Source organism: Canis aureus, chromosome 13 (assembly GCF_053574225.1).
Source record: "Canis aureus isolate CA01 chromosome 13, VMU_Caureus_v.1.0, whole genome shotgun sequence".
Taxonomy (NCBI): Eukaryota; Metazoa; Chordata; class Mammalia; order Carnivora; family Canidae; genus Canis; species Canis aureus.
Genome location: NC_135623.1, coordinates 58027083 through 58051632, shown reverse-complemented (window position 1 = coordinate 58051632; position 24550 = coordinate 58027083). Strand labels below are relative to the sequence as shown.

The 24550-nt window shown below is 39.8% G+C and overlaps 1 protein-coding gene across 4 annotated transcripts in view; it reads right to left on the bottom strand.

Annotated features, from left to right (window-relative positions):
* TMEM131L (transmembrane 131 like) overlaps nt 1-24550 on the bottom strand; it is a 162252-nt gene that overhangs the window by 17269 nt on the left and 120433 nt on the right. For 3 of the 4 annotated variants that reach the window (XM_077846435.1, XM_077846437.1, XM_077846438.1), the window contains 10 exons: nt 23584-23725; nt 22062-22171; nt 20953-21025; nt 18138-18265; nt 16159-16301; nt 14211-14397; nt 13819-14004; nt 13097-13246; nt 12116-12732; nt 5964-6112 (listed from right to left, as the gene is read on the bottom strand). In XM_077846435.1, the coding sequence (XP_077702561.1) occupies nt 5964-6112; nt 12116-12732; nt 13097-13246; nt 13819-14004; nt 14211-14397; nt 16159-16301; nt 18138-18265; nt 20953-21025; nt 22062-22171; nt 23584-23725 (1885 nt within the window). The remainder of the gene's footprint in view (nt 1-5963; nt 6113-12115; nt 12733-13096; nt 13247-13818; nt 14005-14210; nt 14398-16158; nt 16302-18137; nt 18266-20952; nt 21026-22061; nt 22172-23583; nt 23726-24550) is intronic. The other variant, XM_077846436.1, reaches the window with a different exon arrangement.

The window sequence follows — 24550 nt, the reverse complement described above, 5'->3', positions numbered from 1 at the left end:
CGTCCCGGATGGATGATTTTTTTTTTTTACCTGTTTTTCAGAATTTTACCCAAAAAGGAAATGAAGGGAAGTGCTCACTTTTCCCTAGGAAAAAACACAAATTGAAATGAAAAACAAAACAGTTCCCTATCATGCTAAGACTTTGCAAGAAACATGGTGCTGGCAGGAGCTGCGGAAGCCAGTGTTGTCCTATAGCATCCATGTCAATGTGAATCAGGACCACTTTTCTGGAAAGCAATCTGGGGCACACATAACGATACTCTATAATTCTACTTCCAGAAATCTCTAACAAAGATATACCAGGTATACAAGGAAGACTTGAGAACAATGTAGTTCATCATAGTCCTATTTATGAAACCAAAAGGCTGTAAATAACTTTAATGGCCAACCGCAAGGGAACGGTTTAGGATTAGGGCATAGCTAAATGATGGAATGTTATATAACCACTGAAAACAAAGTTCTCCTTGTTCTGAACATGAGAAAATTTGGAATTACGACATTATTAACAATGCTACATATACATAATGATGGTCCTGAGTTTTTTTTTTAAAGTTGCATAAAAAAGAAATAGAATACAGAAATATGTACAAAGTAGTTCATTTTGTATAGACTTTTCTCTCCCTTTTTATAATAATCATGAATTCCTTTTCTAAGGGGAAAAAAGTCTGCTAAAAAAACACAGCAGGGCTAGGGTTAAAATTTAGTTTGCAGCTCTCAAATCTGGGCTTCAACCTTCTTTGCCAATAAATCGAGAGGAATGTTCCCCATGTACTATAGACAGATTTATACAATTTTCTAAGCTGCAAAGTTAGGCCCTAAGAATGTACAAGAAAAACAAACACTGAGTACTGCCCTTGGGGATGTGTTTATTGAGAACGATTTCTCCAAACGAACAATGAAACGGAAAGTACACTCGCAGGGTTTTAAAGAAGAGCTTTGCAAATCTGGGAGTGAGTCACGGAGACAGCAAAAAAAAAAAAAAAAAAAAAAACGTTAATAGACCATGGTCCTCCCCCAGATTCTCCAGCTCCCTGTGGCCTTCCTGTGGAGCTGGCCGCCATCCTCAGATGCACATGTCTCTCTTACACAGGCTCCCAGACCAGAAGAGGAAGGAGCAGCTTACATGACCCCTGGCACTGTTGCACAAGCGACATCTGAGCTCCAGGGACGGAGAGAAAAAAAGGCAAGGCCCGTGCCCTCCAAGATGGAATAGTGAAGATACGCAGAGTAAACAACAGGAATAAATTACGAAAACTGCCATAAAATAAGCAAGGGGTCGAGCGTAGAGGACTGGGGCTGGCACGGGGGCTGGCACGGGGGCTGGCACGCAGTCTGCAATCCAGAAATGGCACCTATACGTAGCAGATGGGTGCCAGCAGCAGCAGCCCCACGCAGCACAGCTCCCGGGAGCCACCTCCTCCTGTGGCCCTCAGACGGCGGGACTTGGCAGCAGTTCCAGCTGCCCCGCCCGCATGCCGGCTGCGCAGCCACTGAGTCATCCCATCTCAGTGTTGGTTTCGGTCTCGCTGCAGGGCAACATGAAGTCCCGAAGCCCTTGGCAAGAGGCTGCCAGGGCTCAATTTTTCATTTCACCCATTCCCTCCTGCCTCAAATCCAATGACTTCATCTCTGCTCCTGAAAGCACAGCCCGTGGCCCAGCTTAGTGTTCTGGCCTCGAGTTCTGTGCGTCTGCTATACCGCACGCTCGGGCCACCTGCAGCTGCACGGCCACCGCAGGCTCGCCCGCAGGCCCGGCTCTTCTGGGTGCACACACACCTCCGAGAATTCAGCGTCGCCCTCCAGCTCCAACAGGTACAGCTCCCAAATCTCGAGCTCCAGGCCCGAGTCGCCACATGAGCCCCAGTTCGGCCCTTCCCACTGCCAGATGTGGTCACACGCCGTCCTGTCCTTTGTACCAAGCACTCATCGGCACTTGGTGAGCGCGCTCCCCTAAGCCCTTCCCGTGCTGGCTCAGCCAGCCTCAGCCCCAGCGCGGAGGCCCACTGTTACTACCCTCATTTGTCACATGAGGAAACTGCCATTTAACTAACTTGCCTGATGCTATAGAGCAAATAAATGACGACTGGGATTCAAACCCAAGAAGTCTGGCTGCACACTCCATGCTCTTAATATGCAACACTGCAGGGGCACCTAGGTGGCTCGGTGGTGGAGCATCTGCCTATGATCCCGGGGTCCTGGGATTGAGTCCCGCATGGGGCTCCCCACAGGGAGCCTGCTTCTCCCTCTGCCTATGGCTCTGCCTCTGTCATGAAAAAATAAAATCTTAAAAAAAAAAACATGCAACACTGCTTTGATAAACATAAAAATGAACTCACTGTGTACATCAGAATTCCCCATCTTCTCATTGCGACCTTGGAGCTATTTTTTTTTTTTTTTTTTTTACAAATAGTTATATAAGAAAAGATAGCTCCTCTCCTTTATGCAATTAGGTACAGGGAAATTCTGGTAGTTTTTCTTCTAATCTCTTACCTCCTCACCTTGTCCTTCCCCCTTGCTCCTGCCCAAATGTAGCCTCGTGTCACACCTCCCAGGAGAGTGAGAGCCTCCTTGTTACAAGAGAGCTGGTGTCCATTTGTGCCCTCTCCAGCCCAGCCTTCAAAACATTCACACTGACCCTCCAAAAATGCATTATTCACATCTTCATTCAAGCATTTACTAACCTACACTTTATAATCTCTGTAATAGACCTTCTGCCCATCTTTGTCAACCTGAACTGAAAAATATTCAATAATGACCTCCAAGAAAATCACAGTCTACAGGCTGTTTCCCACTTGTGATTTACGCTCTGCTCACCCCCCAGCTCAGAAACCTTCCCTAGCTCCCCATCATTTGCAGCAGAGTCCCCTCAAACTGGCCATCCTCAAGCCAAATCCTCCAAAAAGACCTTCTGTTTGGACAGATATGCTTTTGAAAACCTGACTGTGAAGTTCCTTAGTGGGCAACCAACCACACTCTACGGGCATCATCACTTCTCACTGCTGTGCTCACCTCGTTCCTGTTTGTGCTTCTAGCTGAGATCTAGGGGAGAAAGTCTAAACTTTGAATTGGTGTGCCATACCTTCACCACCTTGAGGGACTCTCGCTCCTCCCTCCCATTACTTCCCATTCCTGAGTGGGCCTCTTCCCAGAGATGATTTCTTCCGGCTCCCCATTATGCTGTGGGACTCAGTGGTTCCTATGCCTGCTGCAGGCTACACTGACTTCTCACTCTCTGAAATCCCTTCCACTGTATACTGATTAGGGCACTTGGCTACTTAAAAATATCCTGTCCTTTTAAAAGACTGCAAATTCCCGGTTTGGGATATCTAGTATATATATATTTTGCATCATTTTCACGTTATTTAAAGGAAAAATTCCTGTTTGTTATAAAGTTTAAGCAAAAATACAGAAATATAAAGAAGAAAAAACCACCCCAAATTCAACCATGCAGGAAAACCACGGCCTGCCATGGATTATTTGGAAAAGCTTGTTTTTACCATCTATGAACCTACAGACACATCAGGATGGCAAGAGAGATGATGGGAATAATGTATAACATTGGGACGATGTAATATTTTTTTTTTAGTATATGTGCTGCCAAAGCGAGCACAATGAAGATGTATTTTTTTATATAAAAATTAAAGGTTTGGTTTTATTTGAATTTGACATAAAAAACTGAAGTATAACCCAGGGAACTGCCAATTTTCAAATCATTGTTTAGCCTCCACATGATGTATTAATTCCTTAAGGATCTCTCTAAGGTTAAGAAAAAGACTGTGAAAGATATTTTCCTAAGTTGTCACCCTATTAAATGACACGTTGTTTTACATAGTGTTGACTCTCTACCAAGAAAAATAAAATTAAAACTGGTTGTCACCTACCATTCAATACTTCTCCCGTTTTTTGCAGATTATGTTACCTTTTTGCTTTATTAGAATTTTAATAGATGCAATCTGTACTGCAATTATGATTGCCAACTGTTCAGTCTTAATCCTAGATACAAAATGGATAGAAATCTCAACAGACTGTTGACACAGCTTCTGTACTCCTGGGTCTTTGTTTTTATTTGTATCTTGGTTGGCTACATTTCATTAACTTCATTTTTTCAGAAAGATTCATGATGAGTTCACTGTCTTTAAGGATGTCTGTCCACTGCCTTTGTACTTGAGTGTCAGCTTGGCTTGAATGTTCTTGTTCATATGTTTATTCTCTTAATGATATGACTGTTCCCTGGCATTCGATGTTTCTATAAAGTCTGAGGCAAGCCTGAGTTGGTGTTTCTCCATTCTTTATGCTTTAAGATCATAGGCTGTGCCTATGTCCATTATTATGTGTCAGTTTTTCCTGGTGTACAGTGTGCCCTTTCATTCTATAAATTTAATTCTTCCCTCATATCAGGAAAATTTTCTTCTATTACATCTCTGAGTACCTTTCAGATCCATTTGCTGGGCCATTTACTTCAACACTCATTATTCTTACATTGGGCTGCTTTGTCTTCCTTTGTCCCGTATCTAAATGCTTCCAGCTCTTCAGTTTTTTCCTTCATACTCATTTGGATTATCTCAAAGTCTTTCTCAGCATCAGTAATTCTATTTTTGGCAGAATGCGTAATGTCATTTGGGTCTTCATTCATTGACTTACCTTTATAAATATATTAATTTCCCTTTATTTACTTACATATTTTTATTTTAAAAGATTTTTATTTATTCATAAGACACACAGAGAGAGAGAGAGGGAGAGAGGCAGGCAGAGACACAGGCAGAGGGAGAAGCAGGCTCTGATGCAAGGAAGATGCAAGGAGCCCGATGCAGGACTCGATCCCGGATCCTGGGATCACGCCCTGAGCCAAAGGCAGACGCTCAACCACTGCACCACCCAGGCGTCCCATTAATTTTCTTTTTTAAAAAAGCTCTTATTTTGGGGTCCCTGTGTGGCTCAGTCAGTTAAACATCTGCCTTCAGCTCAAGTCATGATCCTGGGGTCCTGGGACCGAGCCTTGCATCGGGTTCCCTCCTCAGTGGGGAGTCTGCTTCTCTCTCTCTCTCTCTCTCTCTCTCTCTCTCTCTCCCTCTGCGAGCTCACTTGCTCTCTCTCAAATATATAAAATATTTTTTTTAAAAAAAAGCTCTTATTTTATTGAGTTCATTATCTATAGTGTAAAGAGTTTCCTTCTGGTCTCCAGATATATTTTCTTCTAGATTAGGATCTTTACCTGTCTTCCATGTTCTATTCCTTTCATTCACTTTTAGTGTGTGTGTGTGTGTGTGTGTGTGTATGTGTGTGTGTACCTGCGCATAGTACATGGTATGTATCTGCATAGTCAGAATGCTGTTTTCCCTGGGCTTATATTGACACATGAATACTTCTGTTCTGATGTAAAGTAGGTAAATTCTCCTAAATACCTTTCCTGCCTTTATCGTGGACCTATCTGCTTTCACCTATGAGTTACAGGTTCAGTTGTGCTCAGATGATTTTCATTAGCCTACACTGATAGGAAGAGAGCAAGCTCGCCAGGACAGCATGCAACTACGTGTTCTCTTCTGGGTTCTGTTGTATGAGGGCCCACTCAAGCAAGCTAGATACGCATCCCTCTCCTGTGGATTTTGGCTTATGGTTCCAACTCAGCAAGAGTAGACCCTAAAATGGATGTTGGACAATTGGAGAGAAGAGACAGGTGATCTGCTTCTATTCTACCATCTTTACCTTAATCCATTTGCTTAAGGACTGCTTCCCTTGAGAACAAGAGCTATCTGATGTTACTATAAATTATTTTAATATCTTGTATATAATTAGAAGATAAACAAAACTTTTCAAACATCTCAACTTACAATTTATAAATGCAGATTCAAATGCATGATAACTAGCCCCCTTTGAAAGGTATGAAATACACATGACACAACTTTGCCATCTAAGCCCTAAAAATGGGTTTTGTACTGATAGGCAAGAGAAAATGGAATACAGACCTCGACTGGAGGAACATCCTGTTTCTCAAAACATATGTCTTCTTTAGATGCTTTGTGAATCTTCTTTTCTGAGGAAGACTTTGTGTCAACCTTCTTCAAAGTTTCACAGTTATCTACTTCATTCTTGACAGGCACTTGCTGGTTATTCCCTTGAATAAATAAAAATGATTGAATCTCTAGCTAATTATTTCCATTCATGTTCCCATAGTTAAATCTCTTTCCTACACCAAACAATCTAATTTAGTGAGATCTAGACTTGATTGTTTCTGACATTCACGATACTCTAGAAATGCATTTACCGGTTTACCAGTGTTTACATTAAGAGTTCTACAAGCAGTCTTTAAAAGAGCTCAAGGAAAAAAGGTGAGGAGGTACCCCATTATTCATAGCAGCATCATTCATAACAGCCAAAAGGTAGAACCAACCCCAGTGTCCGCGGGTGGATGGAGAGAAAAACAAGGAAAACGTGGTATACATATACTGGAATACCACTCAGCCTCAAAGAGGAATGAATCAGTGCACAACACTGTGAATATACTTACTACTACTGAATTGTACACTCAAAAATGACTAAGATGGGCAATGAAGGTGATTCTGATACACGTAACAACATGGATGATCTCAGAAGACATTATGCTGAATGAAATAAACCAGTCCCCAAAAGATAAACATTGCATGATTCTACTTGTTTGAGGGAGCTAGAGTCCTCAAATTCATAGAGATGAAGAGTAGAATGGTGATCACCAGAGGCTAGGGGAGGGAATATAGATACTTACTGTTCAATGGGTACAGAGTTTCTTTTTGGGATGATGAAAAGGTTCTGAAAATGGATGATGGTGATGGCTGTACAACAGTGTGAATGTACTTAATGACGCTGAGCTTTTATAATGAAAACAGTAAACTTTATGTTCTATTTTACCATAATTTTTTTAAAAGTTGGGGAAGGGAGAGAGAGGGGTTAAGGACTTGCCTTCTAGTCATGACTCAGCTACTAATTAGCTTTCAAAGTCAATCTCAAACTGCCTAAGCTTCTTCAGTTTCTTTATAAAATGCAAACACCACCTTCTCTGCCTACCCTGACCGTTAAAAGATGAAAATGGAAGACCTATAAATGGAAAAGTTCACCCCAAAAACACATGACCTGTTTCAGGGCAGGTCCTCCTCCCATAGTTGGTGTCCACCTGCCCCCAGTACCCAGCACCTCCATGCTGAAAATGAGCAACAGGTGAATCGTGTGGCAACAGCTGGTGCTGGTAGAAACCTCACCTGAAAACACAACTCTTCCACTTTTCTTTCAAGTGATTTCATTCCTAAGTGTATTTCTTCTTCTATCCTTTATGTCAAAATAAAATCAAATCAACTTCAACCCCACAATAACTGGCCTGTGTCCTAATATGAAACCAATTATTTCAACACTTTCTCCTTTTTTCTTTAACGGAGAATCCCTTACCATATCTTTGCAATCTGGGAAAGTTTAGATGACCACAGTGCAAAGATTTCACAGCAAAGCAGGCTGCAGGCTCCGGGGAGATGCACGCCTGACCAGCCTTCAGCAGAGGCTCCAATCTGGCCCTGCTTGGGGACCTGGGGCAGAGAAGGTCTCTGCCCACAAAATGAAAGAAGCAGTCAAATCCTCTCTGATTCTGAAACTCTGAAGCTGACCTCACTCAAAGCAGGATACATTTTACAATTTTACATTTTACATTTTACAAATAACACTGACAAGCAAGCATACTTTTATTCTGTTAACGGAATATTGTGTAAATAATATTACATAACTATAAAAACACCAAGGAGCATTAATTCCTCTATGACACAGATTGGGTGTTAAGACATGTACAGAGGAAAATATCCACCATGATGAAGTGGTAAAGGAAAGAGCTGAGAGCAAAAGAGGCAGGGTCCAAAACAGAAAAAGAAATACATAAGGACATCATTTTGGATTCTGGAAACCATATGTATGAAACAGAACGCATACATTCTCCCCCCAAAACGTGCCACTAACTTTCCTAGAGTCTTGATTCACGAGAAAATGGATTCCCTTAAGTTTTTTTCAGGTAAGAACAGCACTAAAAGTATCCGTCATCAGACTTTCTCAGGAAGGATCCAAACTTAATATCCACCACTGAACTACCCCCAAAAAGTGGTAAAGCACAGACTCTCAGTAACGCCTTCTGTGGGGCTGGCAATCAGGACAAATAGTAAAAGGAATTCTAATAACAAGTTCTTCATTAAGTCTTTGACAAATTCTAGCATGACAATATCTAAGAATTTAGAAATTTCTTAAGTACATTCTTCATTTAATACATGGAGCCAATCCATGTCATCTTATTAAGCATGATGACTTACAGTGTTACACAACTTCCTTACACCCATCTCACAGAGTCAGTGTTTGAGCCACAAAGATAAAAAGCAAGTAAAACAAGGAACACATGAATTCACCAGAATCCTGCTTATTAAACTTTTATGGTATCAAATCCAGTCACAGTATATTCTGAGTAAACTGCTAATCTTCAAGTTATTAGTATCTATAAGTAAATGAGACTATTTTTTTGAATTTCTCAAATACTGGTATTTCAGAAATTTGGACATATCTATTGAATTCAGTGAAATCTTTCATGTATTGTTAATTCCAAGGTTTGGGTATTATTAAATTTAAAAATGTATTCTCCTTTACATTATTATAAACAGAAAGCAATAAAATAATTTGGTCACTATTCCTCTTCTGTAGTGCCGAGGCCAGCTGCTTATCTTTAGCCTTAATTCCAGAGTCCGTTACTCTTTAACTCTATGATGAAAATAATTCAGATCTAGAATTTTGATCATACAAATAAAAAATTAAATAAACATTTGAAAAGAGGCATATTTAAAAGATCATTTATGTGACACATAAGGCTCAACTCTTGTCAGATGCTTAAGAGATTCTGGAACACGTAACAAACATCTGAAAAACTGAGCTGTTGTTTGACAGGTGGATGCCAAAAAGCAAGTGTGTGGAAACAGAGCTCTGAAGCATCTGTCAGCAGACTTCATTTCTACGGGGAATTTTAATTTATGATTTACTACAGGCCTCTCGGAAGAAGGCCAGAGAAAGAACAGGAAAGGGATGAGACACATTTCTGTTATTCAGAAAATATTGTTTCTCAATGACAAAAATGAGCATGTAGTGCCAGAGCCATTAATATACACCTTGGAATATTTTTTTTCCTCACACAATATGTTACCCTCGGGAAAAATAAAAAAGCCTCTGAACAGGAGAAGGCTCAATTCCTCAGGTGCCTCAAGGACACCTGTCAGGTTAATAAAACCACTTCAAGCACTCTTAGGAGACAGACCGCCTGCCCCCTTCCCCTTTTTCCAAAGGAGATCTTATCCCTACACTGGTTTCTAAGGAACATGTGTGTAGTAGTTGAGGAGAAACAGCCAGGATGTGGCAAACACGCTGGCTGGCTTCCCCTGAGCACAGGGAAGCTCCCCACTCTGGTGGGCGACACGAGGAACGAGGCCGAGGAACTTGGGATTTCCCGCCATTGAGTGGGCTGAGTTCAGCAGTTAAGACTGAAGCTGTTTTCCTCAGATTCTAGAATGATTTTAAGATGGAAACATGTTTCTCACAAAGTAAAACACTTCTCAAAATAAAAAAAAAAAAGAACTAAAACTCAAAGTTGGAAGCGGAAACTGGGAAAATTCTCATGTATAAATGGTTTTCTCATCCTTGAGCATTCTTCACACGTTATGGATTCCCTGCCGATTATATATGCCTGTTCACCATCTGCCAGTTTATTACAATGCTTTCCTTTAAAATCTGAAAAAAAAAAGAACTCCAGATCCTTGATATTACTAAATAAAACCTCCACATCCTACCTTCAAACTACAATTCTCTTCCTCTAGATTTCTCCATCCTTTTTTAACACTGTTAATTCTTTAAAATGTTTACATTGTAAATGGATGGCAGGCAGTATGTTTGGTTTTTTTAACCTCTTTGATATTTTCCTAGAATAGTGCCATGAACAGAGAACAGTCAGGACAAAATACATGTCAGTGCATGGCTTTCCCCGCTGACCTATTCATTCTGGACAGAAATATAGCTGTGAATTAGCTATAGCTGGTGAATTAGCACCTTTGAATATGTTGGTCTGAATACGGTAGGAAGACAAAGTTCTTCCATCAATTCTTATTTGATCTGATTAACAAGCATTCTGATATCACCTCACATGCTACTGATCCCACCATAGAGCAGTTTTTAAAAACTTCCTATAGCAAGATACCCATTTCCCTTTAAAACGCAAATTAGGCTAATGATCTGCACAGGAGGGAAAGATTCTGGGTGGAATTGCCATCTACGATGGTACAGGCAAATCCTGTGTTTCTGGACTCCCATATTAAGTATACTCACACTTGTGGAAGTGTTATTACATGGTCATCCAGGCTCAACAATGGGCATTAAATATCAAGTGTTGGACAGGGAGATCCTGAAGCACAGATTCAAATCCTCTGACCCACTCTGGCACTGCTGCCTTGTGGGTCCACGCCTCTACATTTCAACCACTTCAATGTACTACAATGCAGCAGAAGGTCCTTCCCATCTACCTATTCATAATGCCACAGTTGCTGCGTTCGGAGGCACATTTATGCAGACATCTGATGGACGCAATGGACCACAGAAGCACTTCAAACAGCTATGATTCTAAGGCTGTCAACACAGCACTCGGGCTTAAACGACACAAAACAAGGAAAAGCCCGGTAGGGCTCACCCCTAATTACACCCTTTCACAAAGGTTTTGTTGTAGGGGCCCTACAAAAATAGAACAAGAGGCAGCCCACCCACCCCAACATGAAACATCCTCAGACAACATATGCTAGGATTTCATTTAAAGATCTGCTTGAATGCATCATCCAGAGTGAGAATCACACATCAGATGGGAGAACACAGGGGACGGCGCTGACTTGCAGATAGGAGTCACCTGACGCCCGGGAATCGGTGCAAACTGGTTGGAATAAGATGGACCTAAGGAGTACATGTGCAATTGCCTAAACCATGTTCCATGCAGGGGACTCCGGCTTTCTTTTAAATTGGAGATGTCCTCTTTTTTTTTTTTTTTTTTTAGATGTCCTCTTTTGGAACACTTAAAATGCAGTTTGGGTTTTTAACTAAATGCATAAAGCTCATCAGAACTGGCCAATTCATAACACTTCTTTCCTTTTCTATGGTAACGGGGAGTAAAAAATATGAAGTTATTTATATTTAGATGTTTTAAATAAGATCAAAGGTAACTGATTTTTCCAGATTAAAAAGTATTAAAAATCTGACTTTAAAAAAAAAAAAAAAAGACAGCCTGATGGATTGATGGATGATTCGAGGGGGGAAGGGCAGAGGGAGATGGAGAGAATCTCAAGCAGGCTCTCCACTGAGCACAGAACCAGTCATGGGGCTCGATCCCACGACCCTGAGATCATGACTTGAGCCGAAATCGAGTCAGATGCTTAACTGACTGAGCCACCCAGGTGCCCCCCAAATCTGACTTTCAGTAGGTACAGAAATGTGCAATTTAAAATGGTCAGAATGGCCAAAAAAATGAGCACAGGCTCTTATTACCAAAGGCCAAAGGGGTCAATTAAAGCTTAATGACAACTTTACACGTAGGTGGTTTTCTGAGTCTCATCCTGTATTTGCTGTGAGAGAACATCTATCTTCTTTTAACCAAGGGACACACTTAGAAAAGAATGAGGGCCAGGAAACGTGAGATGGTAGCAGCTGTTACGTATACAAAGCTGGTAAGTTCTGTTCGGTCAGAAACATTTTATGCACTGATTAATTTTCACAGAGTCTGAACATCCAGTATAGAAAATAATTTTAAACGGTGTCCATATCCTCCCAACAACAAAATATGGCATTAACATCCCTCTAAACGTAGGTTACTAAAACATAAATGTCTTAGCCACGACATTCTAAAAATGTGGTGCCTCATTCTAAACTTCTCATTTTACAAACTGTATTTCAACATTTACATCTTGCTAAACTTTGTGCATGAACTAAAAATTCAGCATCCAGGATTAAAACTAAAGTCACAGGCGAGAACAAATTCTGTTAAAAAAAAAAAGACTGAAGATAAACTGGAGAAAAGAATCATCCAGGAGGATGAAAAGATTACCATTATTTTTCCTGGAAATCTCTGGCAAGTCTGACTGGTACTGAGGTGAGTTTCTTGGCAAGTGATTTTCAGGTAGTTTCTTAGAAGTCTTCAGAGGACAGAGCTCTCGATCCTTGAGCTCAGCTATGTTTTCTGAAATTTTAATGTCCGTTTCCTTAGGAAACATACAGGTCTGTATTGCCTCCTTCATATGACATTCTGAAGAAGTATTATTGACAATTGTGTTTTTCAGTGTGTTTTCTTCTTTATTCAGTAAGTTTTTGGGAAGGGTTAAATTCTTTTGCAAGTTGACATTTATGCCACTTGCATATTTGATCCAGTTCTCACCCATAACATCAGTGCACACGTCCTCTTTAGGAGCAGACAGGGAGCTGCCCACAGCCGGAGTCTGTTTCTCCTCAGTAGTAGTGTTGGCACTGCTGGTGACAGATGGGCTGGTTTTGTGTTTGCTGTAATAGACTGAGCACTTATGCTTCTTCTGAGAATGACCGTAGGTAGCTGGGCTCCTCTTTGGCGCGCTCTGGATCCTGCTTTGTGGAGTGTTTACTGGAAGACAGCTTTTCCCTCTGCCTTTATCGGAAGGGCTGTAGGTATCAAGAAAGTTCTTGCAATTGCTTCTGAATTGAAGAAGAAAAACATTTAACACAAAGCCAAATGGATTCAAACCCTACCCCTCTGTTTCTAAACCCATGAGAAAGAAGTAGCAATCGATACTGTGTATTAAGAAGTATTATCTTTACTTCTTCCAAAGGCCCATGAGTTTAACAAACCAAGTCCTTAAATATGAAGTCTATCTTATTGCAACAGAACTCTTACAGCTGTCACACAACAACTTCAAGAAAATTTTATGAAGACAAATCTGGAATCAGAGTAATATTTATATTACCTTAAAATAAAATCAGAACTGAGTAGTATCAAAGGTGAGAGCTCCTCCCTCACACACACACACACACACACACACACACACACACAAATTCTTACTTGTGAGAATGGGAGCTAATTACATCCATCGGACTACTGTTTTGCTGTGAAGATGAGCTAGCATTTTGCCTCTGTCTTGTTTTCATGAATTCCATAAGAATGTACTGTGCTTGTTGGAAGGCTATTAAAATCACACCCAACAGGGACAAACTGAAGAAGAAAGCAATGAGGTTCATTACTGCATGGTTCTGGTGGGCATTAAAAAGACTAGCTCTCTTATGGAAGAACAGTAGATGACTGATGCACAATGTCTACTAAAGATATGATACAGAAATTCCATAAAACGGAATAATAATTTCTGACGTTAAAGATTTTTTAAAAATCCACATTTCTAAAAACATGCACATTTGTAAGTTTGACATTCCAATTCCATTTTTAAAGGCAGTTTCATGATAAAATCACTCTAAAAGAGTCATTTCAGTCTTCCAATCCCAAATTGTCACCACACTGAGCCAATAGGATTAACCTCCGTATTTTCCACTGTGACTGCCCAAGAAAGAATTGGGAGCACAGTGATCTCTTATACTTCTAGGTCTCATCAATCTCCCTACAATTAGTTTACTATGATCTGAAAGCTTATCGGTTAACTGCTTTGTCTACTTTATGTAGACATCGAATGGCACTCAATTCAGATGGTTTGAATATGTTTTTTGATTATTCATACATTTTTACGCCCCAGCAAAATACATTTTCATGCAAGTCTCCTGAAGGCAGTAGCACACCTGACAAAGAAGACAGTAAGCCTCCAAAACGACTCCTCCCAGCTGGGTCCTGGAACCACATCAGCACATAAAGGCAACAGGTGATGAGGGAGGGTCACATTGAGAGTGAAGCGAAACTCAAGGTCTGCTGCAGTTACCAGAGTCAGCTCACGAATGACCCAGGAAGAGGTGAAGTCTGGAGTAAACCTGATAGCAAAAGAGTCAACTTTATGGACTTTAGTTGTTTTAATTTTAGGCACAAAACAAAATAATCCCAATAGCAGCCGTATTTCTTACTTAAAATAGTTACATGAAAACAACATGTCTTACTAATGCAAAATAGGTTTTCTTCCCACACCCCCCATTACTGAATGCACCACAAAACCTCAGTGGGGTTAAAACTCAATGCTTACACGATGCTGATATCTCGGGATGTATTTGGGGCCAGGGAAAACTGATGACAATCTAGCACTTCGAATCCATAACCTTGGCAATTATACCCATTAATTTTCAGAGATGTCACAGTTATAGGAAGTGGTCCGATATTCTCAACTTTAAAGTTCTTTGTAATCGATAAAATTTGCTTGCTGTCTTTCAGCTCTAGTAAGGATAAAAAGTGATATTTAGTATGTGTGAACTGTAAAACTTATTCAGAATAATTTACTGAGTCAATAAACCATGACCTGTATTAAAATGTGAAAGAATTCAAATATAAGCTCTAATTTCTAGAACAGTCACAGATTCTCTTCTACAACGAGAATACAATAAAAACATTTAACTAGTCAAGATTTTTCTTAAGTTCTATGACCTTCCGAGGTACCAAAAGTAATCAAAATCTCTCCTTTGTTCTTTTACTTATTAAAGGTTAAGGTTAGAAGTTTCTTCTTCTCAGAAGCTAAGTAGTTTAGAATACTCCTAGCCACCATGCATACTTTGCTCCTGGGATCTTCACACTGAACAGGGAGGGACCAGATAAAATCAAGTTTGTGTGGGCGCCTGGGTGCCTCAGTTGGTTAAGTGGATAACTCTGGATTTTAGCTCAGGTCATGATCTCAGGGTGGTGAGACTGAGCGCCACTTCTGGCTCTGTGCACTTAGGGGGTAGTCAGAGCCTGCTTGAGGTTCTCTCCTTGTGCCCTCCCCCTGTTTGTGTGTTCTCTCTCTACAATCAATAAATGAATCCTTAAAAAAAAAGAGCAAGGGTGTATGCCTCTAGAAACACAGTTCAAACACCCACTACATTCAGAGGAAGTAAGTGGCTAAGTCCCTGCAAAAAAATGAGAGCACATTTTATATGGGGAGTTTAAAAAAGAAAGAATTACCACAATTTTAAATTATTCCTATAAATTTATAACCCACAATCTTTTCTACATAAGGACTAAAATTTTATCTAGTTCTGTAGTTTTTAGAATTTTCCTTAATTCCATCTTTCAAGGTCAATTCTGAATGAATGGAAAAGTGAATACTCTGATGAATTTGGAATGCAAATGGTCAGTAAATCTTCTCAACCTCAATTAGCTTAGTTTTCTTAAAAGAAAAAAAATCCCAGTCAGGCATTAGATAGTGCCTCAAATCATCCAATATTTTCGCCAATCAGCTTTCTTCATAGGAAGCACAGTATTAACACTAAAACACTTTCAGTGTGTTCCAGAAATTCAATAATAGGAAATAATAATAAGAAAACAAGACAGAATTTTACATCTATTGTTTGATTTTTGTCTTAGTTCCTGAGGAAGTTCTTGAAACGAACATAAATAATTTTGAAGCATGTAATTTAAATACATGCATGGTTTGAAAATTTCTAATGCAACATTTTGGTAAATTTCTAAATCTGTGATGTCTATCTAATACAGTGGCCACTAGATGTACTACTTTAAATTAAATTAAATTAAAATTAAGTAAATTTAAAAACTCACACCAGCTATATTAAGTGCTCACTAATCACATGTGCTTAGTGTTTGCTACACTGGGTGACACAGAGAATATTTCCATTACTGCATAAAGTTCTACTTGTTAGTAGACCTTTAGTCTCTGCATTCATCATTTTGGTGTGATCTTTTTTATGAAAATGTAGTTGACAACTAAATTGACAGCTTCATACTATTTATCTTAAATATCTGTCACTATACTGATAATTTAGCACAATTACGCTGTTTATATATGTATCATGTAAGTTGGGTTAAATATCTCAGGCTATTGTCCTAAGCAGCCTCTTAAATATGCTCAAATGTTTGCCTGATTTAATTATTTGCATCAATGCCATGAATTTACTGTAAATTTTAAAAAGAATCTTATGGAATTCTTTTGCCCTTGGCTTGAGCACCAAGCCTTCCCTGTCTGAGTGCCACATGGATGAACTCACGTCGCCGGCAGTCCATCAGCGTGGACTCAGGCACTTTGAATCGGAGTGAACCTCCTGCACCAGGAAGCCTTCCGCCCACTTTCAGTAACTCTCTGGCTCCAAACCCTTCCACGCCAACCATGTCAATAACAGTCAGGTTGTTCCTATTGGGACAACACAAATACAAAGGTATTACAACAGAGTCACAAGATACCGTGCACTTGGATTTAAACACTCCTACTTAGCAAGGACATCTGAAAAGTTGTGAAAGCGAAAACTCAATTTAAATAGTGTAGCATCTCCTGCCATCTCATGGAATGAGAGGGTGTCCCAGGGAATGGAGGCTGCCAATGGGCTCAGAAGAGCCCAGACAAGCTGACAACCGCAAGAACAAGTGAATGCTCACAATCACTCTCCCACCTTGGCCCAAGAATGCAAAAGCCGTGTTTTTCTAATTACCAGCCACCAGAGTGGTGATCAGACCTCCAAGTGAAAAATAAATAAATAGAAAATAAAAAAACCGGAGGAGATAAATTGGGGGCCTCAGACAAATATTAATAAATTTAGACTAATTGACAAAAATCATTTGCAGGGTGAGTTAAGGAGTTTTCATAGTAATTGTGACCATAAGAAATTCTGCCTTAGGGATAATTCTAGAAACAAAATCCCACTGTTTCTTTTGAATCAAAGATTTATGTCATCCCACCAACAACATATATCTACTCAAGTTCTTAGCCGTCAAATAGAAATTCAGACTAGCTTTCTACCTTTTCAGTAACTGAAATCATGATTCCTAGGACAAAAAAGGTTAAATGGAATAGATGTTTAAATGATGCAGACTAGAGTAAAAACCAGTCTTCATTAATGTAAATACCATAAAAGCAGAGAAAGAATTCATTCCTTATTATGCAACATATACCAATATCTTTACATCTTTTCCTAAAGGATTAAGAATCCTTAACCATTTAAAAGCCTTTAAAGTTACGTCAGATGACTGATACTGTCTATAGAAAAATGCTATCTATACAGAAACATCAAAAATAAATTAACTACTAGAAATAATTTAGACTTTTCAAGGTCAGTTTAACCTGGGATGAGGTAAAGTTTATCTCTGCACTTCCCAGGACCTTAGTTCCTCAGTGGAGAATAGGTTTAAAATGAAAGACATTGTCAACAAGGCATTAGAAGTCTTGGTTAAAATGCTCAGTAGAACATATTCTTTCAAAAACTTTTAATACCTTTCCCTTTTTCAGAGCATTCACTTGCAGAAGAACAAATTCATGTGATATGTTAAAGGAAGTCCAGAATAAGAAAGTCTTTACCAGCTGGTCTGATATTAGAAGAGCTTTAAAAAGTAACTAAAATGTCATGTATTAAAAATTAGACTTCTCACCAATGCAGAGAGCTTCCACATAGATCTGTATCTACTGTACATTTTTGAAAGAAGACTTTAAATAAAAACTACCTAAAGATGAAAAAGATTTAATAATGAAAAACATTTAGCTGCTTAAAATGAGCAGCCACTGTCATTTAAAAGAAAAAAAGAGAGTCCTTAGTCCACTGTCCTTTGGGGCTACAGAGAATTCCAGAAGCAAGGCAGCTATGAGAGTGGAGTAAATCCAAACACTGCGGAATGAAAACGAACATAGCAGTTTCAATTACTTTTCAGAGCTAAGGTCAGAGAAGTGTGTGTGTGTGTGTGTGTGTGTGTGTGTGTGTGTGTGCAGCAGAGGGGGGTGAGGGTGGGGAACAGCAGCAGATGCAGCTTTTGGAGGGAAGGGCACACGGCCCCTACCTTGCAAGGTCAGAAGCCCAGGGGACTTAAGTGTGGAGCCTCAGGTAAGCCTTTCCTCTATCTGCCAGGCAACACAGCCTCATCCCTACCTGCCTGACGAAGAGGTGAATATCAGCTCTTAGTAAAGAGATTACGTATTCTTCAGAGACAGAGACTTGGACGCATCAGAGGGAAAGAAACGGGCTCCGTGACGGGACACACCTACCGGATTAGTATGAGTGATGTAACTTTCCCGTAGTCGGCTGGCGTGAAAACTACACCGACCCTTTTCATCTCCAGAGGCTGCAAATGCAAGTGGAGGATGCCAAACTTGGATTCCTCAGACTGCATGCCCTGCAAATTTAATAAATGCAATTAAATGAGTCCTGTCGAGCAAAGCTTTCGTCTTCATTATGTGCATGACAGTGTATAACCATGATTGCTCTTCTTTTAAGGTCCAGATGTGACTACCCGAATCGACCTGCTGAACTTGTTTACCCTGAGAGCTCACACCAATAAACAGTTCCCAAACCACAGCTGAGAAAGTGCAGGCAGAGGCTGCAGGACTACCTGCCACGGATGCTGGAAAGGGGATTTGCTTCCTGGCTTGGATGGGAGTTGCAGCCAGAAGCAGCCTTCTCTGCCAAGATGCTCCGACTGTAAAACATCACTCAGAAAACAGACCAAATAGCCTCTGATGAATGCTATAGGGACCTGACCCAACACTCATCCACTGCTGGACAACCCTAAATTTCTCTTTAATATTGAGCTATGGTTTATACAGAAACCATCGTTATTACATTTGGTCTCTGCATTCAGGAGAAAGATCTCTATTCACATCCTCCTTTACCTTCCCCCAGATTTCTAACTCTCTCTGACTAAACCTTGTGTTCTAAATTTAGTATTCAAAATTGCGCTCTTCATTATTTTTCCTCTTTCCACTGCTTTTTCCAGCTCCTTCTCACTAAAAACAACTTATTAATTTTTTAGCACTATGATCATACAATCTACATGGTAATAATTCTCTTTTCTGAGCCCTTCATTTTTAAATTTGTTTTATCATCCAACTGTGGCTGGCATGTCCCCATGCTATCTGAAAGAAAAAATAGTGATGATATTTGATTCATTTTCATTAGAATTCTAAACTTCTTGAGGGGAGAACCTGGCTTTACATATATCTAATATAAATATTGAATAAAAAGCTGATTTTTAGTATTAAAACTCTTAGTAATAAAAACACCCTTTATTAAATAGTTCTTATATACTAGCACTAGAATATAGTAAGGTCCATAAGATGCTAAGCATTCCATAAACCTTACTGAATCTTCTCACATTATTGTAAGTGGGAGAGAGGAGGCTAGCTATAGAGAGATTAAGTAAGCTGTCCAGGGTCACACAGCACACATGTGAAGAGCCTGGATTCAGAACCCTGACTGTCCAATTTTCCCTGCTCTTAACTAAAGGAATTCTGTTTCTTTTTTTTTTTTAATATTTATTTATTTATGATAGACAGAGAGAGAGAGAGAGGCAGAGACACAGGTGGAGGGAGAAGCAGACTCCATGCCAGGAGCCTGACGTGGGACTCGATCCCGGGACTCCGGGATCGTGCCCTGGGCCAAAGGCAGGCGCTAAACCGCTGAGCCACCCAGGGATCCCCAGGAATTATGTTTCTAAAAGCAAATCAGTATCATAAAAATGCATGCCATTCTTTACATGACACAGTTTTAGTAAGAATTTCGAATTAAACTTTTAAGTATCTCAAAGGCACTGATACTATTTTTGTCAGTGTAACAACTTCTTGAAGGTAACAGTGTCCTTTATGGCAAAAGGTGTAATATCCTTGGGGAAAACCTTCCATCACAGAGCAAAGTCTTTTCCCAAATGAGTCACATCATTTGCTCAAATTTGAACAGAACACTTATTATGTAAAAGGAATTTGGCATTATTTTTGGAATTTTAAATTATATATGATTCAATACCATTGGGGCAAAAGATCTCTTAGTATTCTGGACTCATTTACCCCCCAACAGCCCTGGGAGCCTGCTCAGTGGAAAGGGGAATGAGAGGGAATGAGGACAGGCTCACTAACAAAAACAAGACCATGCTGCCGCTTAGACCACTTACAGAGAGCAAGGAATGTTTGCTGTAATGTGTTTCCTATTTTAAATCTCTAACTTGCTTTGATGAGTTTTAACTCTTAGTTGGAGGTTACCTGGTTTCTCTCTTTATGCTAGTCAAGTTAATCTAGAGCCAACAGGGTATCTTTGGAGAGATAAATGTGGAGAAAGAAGAAAATACCCAAGGCACTTAAATATGTGTGTGTGAGAAATATAGTTGTATGCCTATGAGTCTTACGTGTGTGCTTTTACATTTGTAACAGATGCTTCAAGTCTACTTGATCTCACACATAGGATACTTGAGAGGAAAACACTCAGCTCAGTACAAAGAGCCACAGAACTACTGAGTGGAAACTAAGAAACAAGGCTGCCAAGTCCCCAGACAACATCCTCACCACATGACATGTTTACTCCTCCTCCTAAGTATTTGTGCAAGACCTCATGAGTGCCCAGAGGCTTAAGAATTTCAGAGAAATCCTTTTTTACAGATGAGGCGACCATCAAAGAAACTGGGTGACTTGCTTAAAACATGAAGCCAGTTTGGTAGGAGAAGATTCTTTTTTTAAGTGCATTTTTACCTTATGTTGCCCTAAAAAAAACTCGATAGGGAATCTAAAAGAGAATTATAAATTCTGGGGTCTCAAGTTTTATGGTTTTCTACACAGCCCTGATTTAGTTGTTATTTCTTCACTCACATGAATCTAAACTATCAAATTAAAATGATTTACAGGCTAACATGAACCATGCAGCTCCTGCTGTATTCGTTAATTGGAAAAATCTGCTATGTATACTTAATGCCTAGAATATAAAAATAAGAAAGCTGCATATATTATGTAAAGAAACTTGAAACATAAATCAGCAAAGCCCATATGCTATGTGTATAGTTTGTTAGCATTCTTTTTCTATTTAAAGATGACATCCTACCCGGTAAGGGCAAGCTTTGGTGAGCTGGAATTCACCAGTTGTGAAATTAATCATCTGCATATCGGTGCCAAACCTATAAAGAGAAAAAAAATGTTTGAACTAACATTCAGATTGCCAATAAAGAAAGACTAATACGTGTGTGCACATATACCTATTATGTGAGCACATATTTTTGCATACACAATTCATGTCACATCCTGTCACTACTGTGTCCCAGCCCCTTGCACTGTACCTGGCATATTGTCAGTGCTCAATACTGTTGAATGAATGACTTTGGCAGCCCAGCACTTTACCATATGTAAAGAAGCATATGGTAACAAAAGTTCTAAATAGGAAGCATTTTCCCCCCAAAATGGTCCATATGGAACCTGACAGGAAGTGACTCTCAACCAAGGACAATTTTATCTTCCAGTGGATATCTGATAGTATCTGGAGACATTTCTGGTTACCACAGCTGGGGAGGATCTACTGGCATCTATTGGGTAGAAGCCAGGGATACTGCTATAAACATCCTCCGAAACACAGAACAGCTCCTCCTCCCCCAAAGAGAAAATCATCTTGTCCAAAATGTCAATAATGCCGAAGCTGAGACACCCTGGAATCAGGGTAGATTCTACTAAGCCAAAGAAGGAAACATTCTAAGAGAATCGGTGATTGCTCTGTAAAAATAAGATAAAACGTGAATGTCTAACATCTTTTAGACATGAACTAAGAGAATTATCATCCTTTTTAATACTTGACTGAAATGTACTAAAACACTAAACTCATTTTCTTGTGCTGCCCAGAGATCATTGCAATTTAGATTCTAACCTTTAGGAGTACATGTGGGAAAATCACAATTGTACAGATTTCCTGGCCAAAAAAAACAATATTCTGCTGGGAACTAGACTAGACACAGTAACACTCAAGAGGCCACCTAACAAAGGGAAGTGGCAATTTCCATCAAGGTATATGTATATGCCCCAAGGAGCTGGGTGTCCAGGTACTGGGGTTAATACTGCATACACCTACGTACAGGCCAGGTGAAAAATGTGAAGGACTCTGAATAATTCTGAGTCATAAGAGTATTTCCCAAACCCCATCAGAAAGTCCTCAACTGGGCGCTTTACCATTTGTGGAGCAGGCGCACTGCCGCTTCTGGTTTAGGATACAAGGAGAGAGGCAAGAGCTGCAAGGAGACTGGCCAAGAGGAAGGGTTCTTCACCACAAAGTACTTCACCTAGATACAGGGAAAGGAAAATCAAAACCCCAAGGAAGGCACAGGTCACCCCTGAAATAATCCTGCAAAAGATTCATAACCTGAGTCTAATCACGAGGAACCATAATGCACATCAAATCGAGGAACATTCTAGAGAATAAATAGCCTGCCTGCTTCAACACTGTCTCCGCTATGAAGGCCAGGAAAGGTTCAGGAAGACTAGAGGTGACAAAAAAGACTTGATCTTGCAATTCAAGCTCCTGAACTGGATCCTGAACTGGGGAGGAAAAAAACTATCATAAGATATGTGCGTGGGAGAACTGGAAAAATTTGAATATGGACTGCAGACTAGATAACATTATTATGATTAATGTCACATGTTCTGATTTTGAGGATTAATTACATCCTTGTACGGGAGAAAATGCTCCTGTTCTTAGGAAATTCACACTGAAGTAGAGGTAGAAGGGGCATGGCACCTGACACTCTCAAATGGCTCATAAACATGCGTGTGGTGGGGGTGTGCAAAGAGAGAGAGAAGAAATGATAAAGCATATGTGGCCAACATGGAAAACTGGGAATCTCTGTGAAGGGTGATTGGGAGTTCTCGGTACAACTCTTGAAACTTTTAAGATGGTATCATTTCAAAATGAAAATTTTTTGGAAAGTCTTCAGATGCCACCCCGAAGAAATCCAGTGAGTGCCTCATGAAGTGTAAATTATCCCCCAGACCACATGTGATGCAGCTCTTTGGCAGTGAGACTTGAGACACACATGGAAGCCTGCTGGTATCACTTCTGTGCCTTTCTCTGGGCCTCCCTAGCTCATCGAAGGAAGCACACACAGGGAGGGAGTCAGCACACCAAGGACAGAGGGTAACAGGCAGACAGAGCCTAGGCTCTCAATGGCATCACACTGCTGCTGCATCAGCTTTGGACTCCTCTGCTTTGACCTTCTCATTCTGCAACAAGCTAATTCCTATGTGAGCCTGTGCTAGTCAAGGTTTTCTCTGTTGTGGGACGTCCCGCTGGCCCAGCTGGAAGAGCATGTGACTCTCAATCTCAGGATTATAAATTCAAGGCCCACATTGGGTGTAGACTACTTTAACAAATTAAAAAAATAATAATGAAATCCTACAAAAAAAAAAAAACTTTCTCTGTTGTTCATAGTTGAACACTTTCTTGGCACATAGATTTTTAATTGGAAAAAAACTTCAGAAAATATATTTGTTTCATGCATTTTATCTGGTTGAAGTTTTAATCATTTTGTTCTTCTGACACCTCCCTACTAAGTGCACCTAACGGCATATGTGTATCACTTAAAACGAATTTAAATTCTCTTTGGTTCTGAAACAGTATTCTCAAGGTGGGAAGACATTGGTAACTCAAAAACCCTAGAGCTGGGATGTCACTGACAAGGAGACACACAATCCTCACCACACTGTTCCTTAGGGCAGTTGCGCTGAAGTTTAACACAAGGCCAGGTTCTGCAATCAAACGAGGCAGAAAGAAAACAAAGGATTCTGACTCCTTGGATTTCTTCAAGCGACCAAACCGAGTCATTCCTAAAACAGTCCTCCTGTGTAATTCATAAAGAAAGAAATTACTTGGAAAAATAATTTTGACATTAAAAAAAAAAAGGAAATCATTAAATATCACTCCCACTAAAAGGAACAAGGACCCTTGGGGGGAAAATATGGCTTATTCTGGGTTTGGGGAAGAGAAAGTACAAGATGATCCTAAAACATTCTGTTTTACTAGAAAGCAAGAAGTGCTCAAAGAATGAATGATAAGAATCACAAACCACAAACCCCCTTGTGGGTTTAAGGGACCCACAAGCTAGCTGGAAGAGGCTCTCAATAGCCAAATCTGGGACAATTTAGCATCAAAAATAATAATGACAGTAAATGGTAATGAACAAAGAATCTGCAGGGATGCTCAAAAAGGATGTAGAATGAACAAAATAATTAGAAACATCACCATTTTGCAACCATCAATTTAACAACTAACTGATTCAGGCAAGAATTATGGGGGTGACATGCTCTTAGAGAACAGGAAATTTATATGATCTCAAATTATTGTAGCACATATTACTTAATTTTTAATTACTTATTAAAGGAAAAATTTATCTATAATGGAGATCTGTCACACATACAATGGGGTGAGTCAAATGATTCAACTTCACAATACCAACAATGGGACACATTGATATATAAGTCCCTTCCCAGGTAATGCAATGGTAAGGACCCAAGATCAACCAAGTAGTCAGCACTCTTCCCAAAAATGTTTAATGTGAATGTAAACTTGAAGAAACAATTCAAAAAACTCACAGTGCTAAAGGTTCTTTTTTTTTTTTTTTTTTTTTTTTTTTTTTTTTTTTATTATAGTCACACAGAGAGAGAGA